Here is a 4,264-nt window from a genome sequence, read left to right on the forward strand (position 1 = left end):
AGTAATGAACTAGAATATAAAATCACATAAATAAAAATTTTGTAGTGAGAGAAAGAAGAACATTTGCATCAGTTATTGGGACTATTATCTTTCTTCCGTGCAGAAATTTTGTTTTACTTATGCTCATCTGTTCCAGTCTATGGTCCTTGTAACCCACAGTAGAACATAATTTCTCATTACTCAAGACAATTAATTTGAATATGATAAAATTTCAAAAATTTGGAAAAAAATATCTGTGGCTCAAACAAATGTAAATGACAAATTTCTAAATGGGTGTTTATTTTTTCAACCAGTTAATTTGATTCTAGTACACATAATGAAAACACAATAATAAAACAAATAATATAAAAAAATAGTCAAAGTAACTACTTATAGTCTCTTACAGTTTTTTCCCTGCTTTTGATCCATTTGATCTATTATCTCAATCAATTAATATACTCTTGTGCAAAGTATATAGCTTGACTTCACTTAAAACATTAAAATGTTATACTATAGAGAGGACCAATCTTAACTGGGAGGTAGGCTTTGAATCAGGTCCTTGGGTCTCATACGTTGTACTTATCTATAAGTTATGAAGTCAAATTAATATTTTTTAATGATGAAAGTTCCCTCCTTTTCTACTTTTTCCATTTCCAGTGTCGCATCAGTAGACATTACTGAAAAGAGAAACACAACCTCAGACTTTATTCTCCTAGGAATCTTTAACCACACAAGACCCCATCTCTTTATTTTCATGATAGTGCTGACAATGGCCATTGCTTCCTTGACAGGAAATGCCCTCATGCTTCTCCTGATTCACCTGGACCCCCGGCTCCACAGGCCCATGTACTTCCTACTGAGCCAACTTTCCCTCATGGACATGATGCTGGTTTTCACTATTGTGCCCAAGATGGCTGCTGACTACTTGACATGCAACAAATCCATCTCCCCTGCTGGCTGTGGGTTGCAGATCTTTGTCTCACTCACATTGGGTGGTGGAGAGAGTTTCCTCTTAGCAGCCATGTCTTATGATCGTTATGTGGCTGTTTGCCATCCACTGCGATACCCTGTCCTCTTCAACTGGCAATTATGTTTACAAATGACATTGGGATCTTGGTTCCTGGGAGCAGTTGATGGGCTAATGCAGGCTGCCGCTACCTTGAGCTTTCCATTTTGCAGTTCTCATGTCATCGATCATTTCTTCTGTGAGGCCCCAATGTTGGTGCGTTTGGCTTGTGCTGACACATCAGTCTTTGAAAATGTCATGTACATTTGTTGTGTGTTAATGCTTTTGGTCCCTTTTTCCCTCATCCTGACTTCCTATAGTGTAATCCTCTCCACTGTTCTCCAGATGCATTCTCTAGATGCCCGCAAGAAGGCTCTTGCCACCTGCTCCTCACATTTGGCTGTGGTGGGACTCTTTTATGGAGCAGCCATTTTTATATACATGCGACCCAAATCCTATAGGTCAGCTAACCACAATAAGATTGTGTCAGCATTCTACACTATCTTCACCCCTGTACTGAACCCCCTCATCTACAGTCTGAGGAACAGTGAGGTCAAGGAAGCCTTGAAAAAGTGGCTGGGAAAATGCTCAAACTTCAAATGCCACCAAACTTAGTCCTATTAGTCAAGGTTACCCAGTCCCAAATGAGTCTAAGTTCCTGTATTCATTAACATTTTATTTTATTTTATTTTTTGGCCTTGCCCATGTCATGTGGAAGTTCACTAGTCAGGGATTGAACCCATGCCATAGCAGAAGCCTGAGCCACAGAAGTGACAACACTGGATCCTTAACTGCTAGGCCACCAGGGAACTTAACATTTTAAACATATTATAATTATTGCTTCTTTAATAATGCATGAAGAGAAAATTAATTTCATTTTTTTGGTATAATAGGAATTTGTTAAGAATTGAGTATATGAGACTGAAACATAATATTCATCTCCAATAAGAACCCCTGAGAGTGAAAATGAGATATCAATTACACCTCAATGCCAAAACAAATATTTTGAAGCAATGTAGGAAATTTCCATCTTCATGCAATTACCAATATCAAATATAAATTTATGATGGTGCAGTGGATCCTGGGCCCATGTCCAGAGAAATTATTCAGGAAACTCTACAGTCATTTGCTCAAGACTAACATTTTACTTGCTTTGTTTATTATTACCATCTTCACCCTGTTTTAGGATAAAAAAGAATGTAATTTCTAATATTCTCTCAATTATGCCATCAAAATTGTTTTCTTCTCTTAAAATGAATGAAATTGGGAAAAGTAAGCACAGTCATGGAAATTTCATTGTTTGTGCCAGATTCATTTACCATCAGAAAAGTAGATTTTAGAACACAGCAATTATAAAATCATATATTAAAGTCATAAATTCTGCTAAGGATAAAATACTTCAACCAGGCATATGTTGAGTTAGATCTATAGGAAGTAACTTAGTCAAACAGCAAACAACCACAAAATGAGCATCATCTCCAAGAAAATGTAAAACATTAATAAAAATTCACTAGATAACTGTAAAAATAACAATTCACTTACAAGAAATAATAGTATAGACCAGTAATCTGAACATCAAGTTAAATATGAAAACAAAAATCAGATTACTTCTTTTTTGTGCATGGTGTGATTGTGTGTTCCAGTTTCATTGATTTACATGCGGTTGTCTAGTCCAATCTTGGGCATATATCTAGACAAAACTTTCCTTGAAAGGATACATGCACCCCTATGTTCATTGCAGTACTATTCACAACATACAAGACAAGGAAACAACATAAATGTCCATCAACAGATTATTGGATTAAGAAGAGGTGGTATATATACACAATGGAATACTACTCATCCATAAAAAAGAACAAAATGATGCTATTTGCAGCAATGTGGATGGAACTAGAGACTCTCACACTAAGTGAAGTAATTCAGGAAGACAAAGACAAATACCATATGATATCACTTACATATAGAATCTAATATAGGGCACAAATGAACCTTTCCACAGGAAAGAAACACATGGACTTAGAAACTTGTGGTTGCCAAAGGGGAAGGGTAAGGAGTGGGATGGACTGGGAGTCTGGGATTAATAGATGCAAACTATTGCATCTGAAGTGGATAAGCAATGAGATCCTGCTGTATAGCACAGGGAACTAACTATATCCTGTCACTTGTGATGGAACATAATGGAGGATAATATGAGAAAAAGAATGTATATATAAATGTGTGACTGGATCATTTTTCTGTACAGTAGAAAATTAACAGGACACTATAAACCAACTAATGGAAAAAATAAAAATAAAAACATGTGATTAGGGAGGGCCCGTCATGGTGCACCAGAAACGAATCTGACTAGGATCTATGAGGTTGTGGGTTCCATCCCCAGTCTTGCTCAGTGGGTTAAGTATCTGGCATTGCTGTGAGCTGTGGTGTAGGTCTCAGATGCATCTAGGATCCTGCATTGCTGTGGCTGTGGCATAGGCCAGAGGCTACAGCTCTGATTAGACCCCTAGCCTGGGAACCTCCATGTGCTGCAGGTACGGCCCTAAAAAGACAAAAAGTCCCCCCAAAATAAAATAAAAAAAAAATAAAGTATCTGGATTTAAAAAACATAAGATTACTTCAAAATAGTGTTCAAAATTATATTGTTTATCTCTTTATTGTTTTGATTGCTTTCAGGAGTTCCTACTCTTATTTTCTTAGTAAAGGTTTAGGTAAAAATTTTTCAAAAGTTATTATGATATATATTTTAATAGATGTCTAGAAATAAAGGACTATCATGTAGAGGCAATATATACAAAGGCTTGAGTAGTAAGAAAATTTTACACAGGGAGTTGAATGTATCATCAAGTTACAATTTACTTATAGTTGATATAATTTTTAATTGATTCTCTTAACATATCTCAAGAGTAGAGCTTGATGAATTTTACATATGAATATGCCAGTGCAACTACACAAATGTCAAGATTTAGGATATTTTTAGTACTCTTGATGTCTCCTTTTTGCTTCCTCCCAAACAATACCTCCAGAAATTCAATCACTATTCTAAAATATTATTATTAATTATGTCAAACTTTGTTTACTCAATATTATGAAGATTCACTTATAATGTTGTATCTTTTTTCTTAGACATTCCTGTTCAATATTTTGTTGCATTTCATGTATTAATATACTGAACTTATTAATTATGCTCTTGTGAGTATGTGAATTGTTTCCTGTTTGGGGCTACTATAAATTCAACTGTTGTAAACATTTCTATACTTGCCATTTAATAAATTCAACTTTTAT

The 4,264-nt window shown here is 35.3% G+C and overlaps 1 protein-coding gene across 1 annotated transcript; it reads left to right on the top strand.

The window, feature by feature from the left end:
* The first annotated feature begins 595 nt into the window (after positions 1-595).
* LOC102165549 (olfactory receptor 2T12-like) lies at positions 596-1,600 on the top strand. Its single transcript, XM_013991451.2, has one exon. It carries the CDS (start codon positions 596-598, stop codon positions 1,598-1,600), a length of 1,005 nt encoding a protein of 334 aa, XP_013846905.2.
* The last annotated feature ends 2,664 nt before the right edge of the window (positions 1,601-4,264 follow it).

Source organism: Sus scrofa, chromosome 2 (genome assembly GCF_054392235.1).
Source record: "Sus scrofa isolate SSC_HxYL_T2T_F1_AM1 chromosome 2, Sscrofa_HxYL_maternal_Yorkshire_Landrace_v2.0, whole genome shotgun sequence".
Classification (NCBI taxonomy): domain Eukaryota; kingdom Metazoa; phylum Chordata; class Mammalia; order Artiodactyla; family Suidae; genus Sus; species Sus scrofa.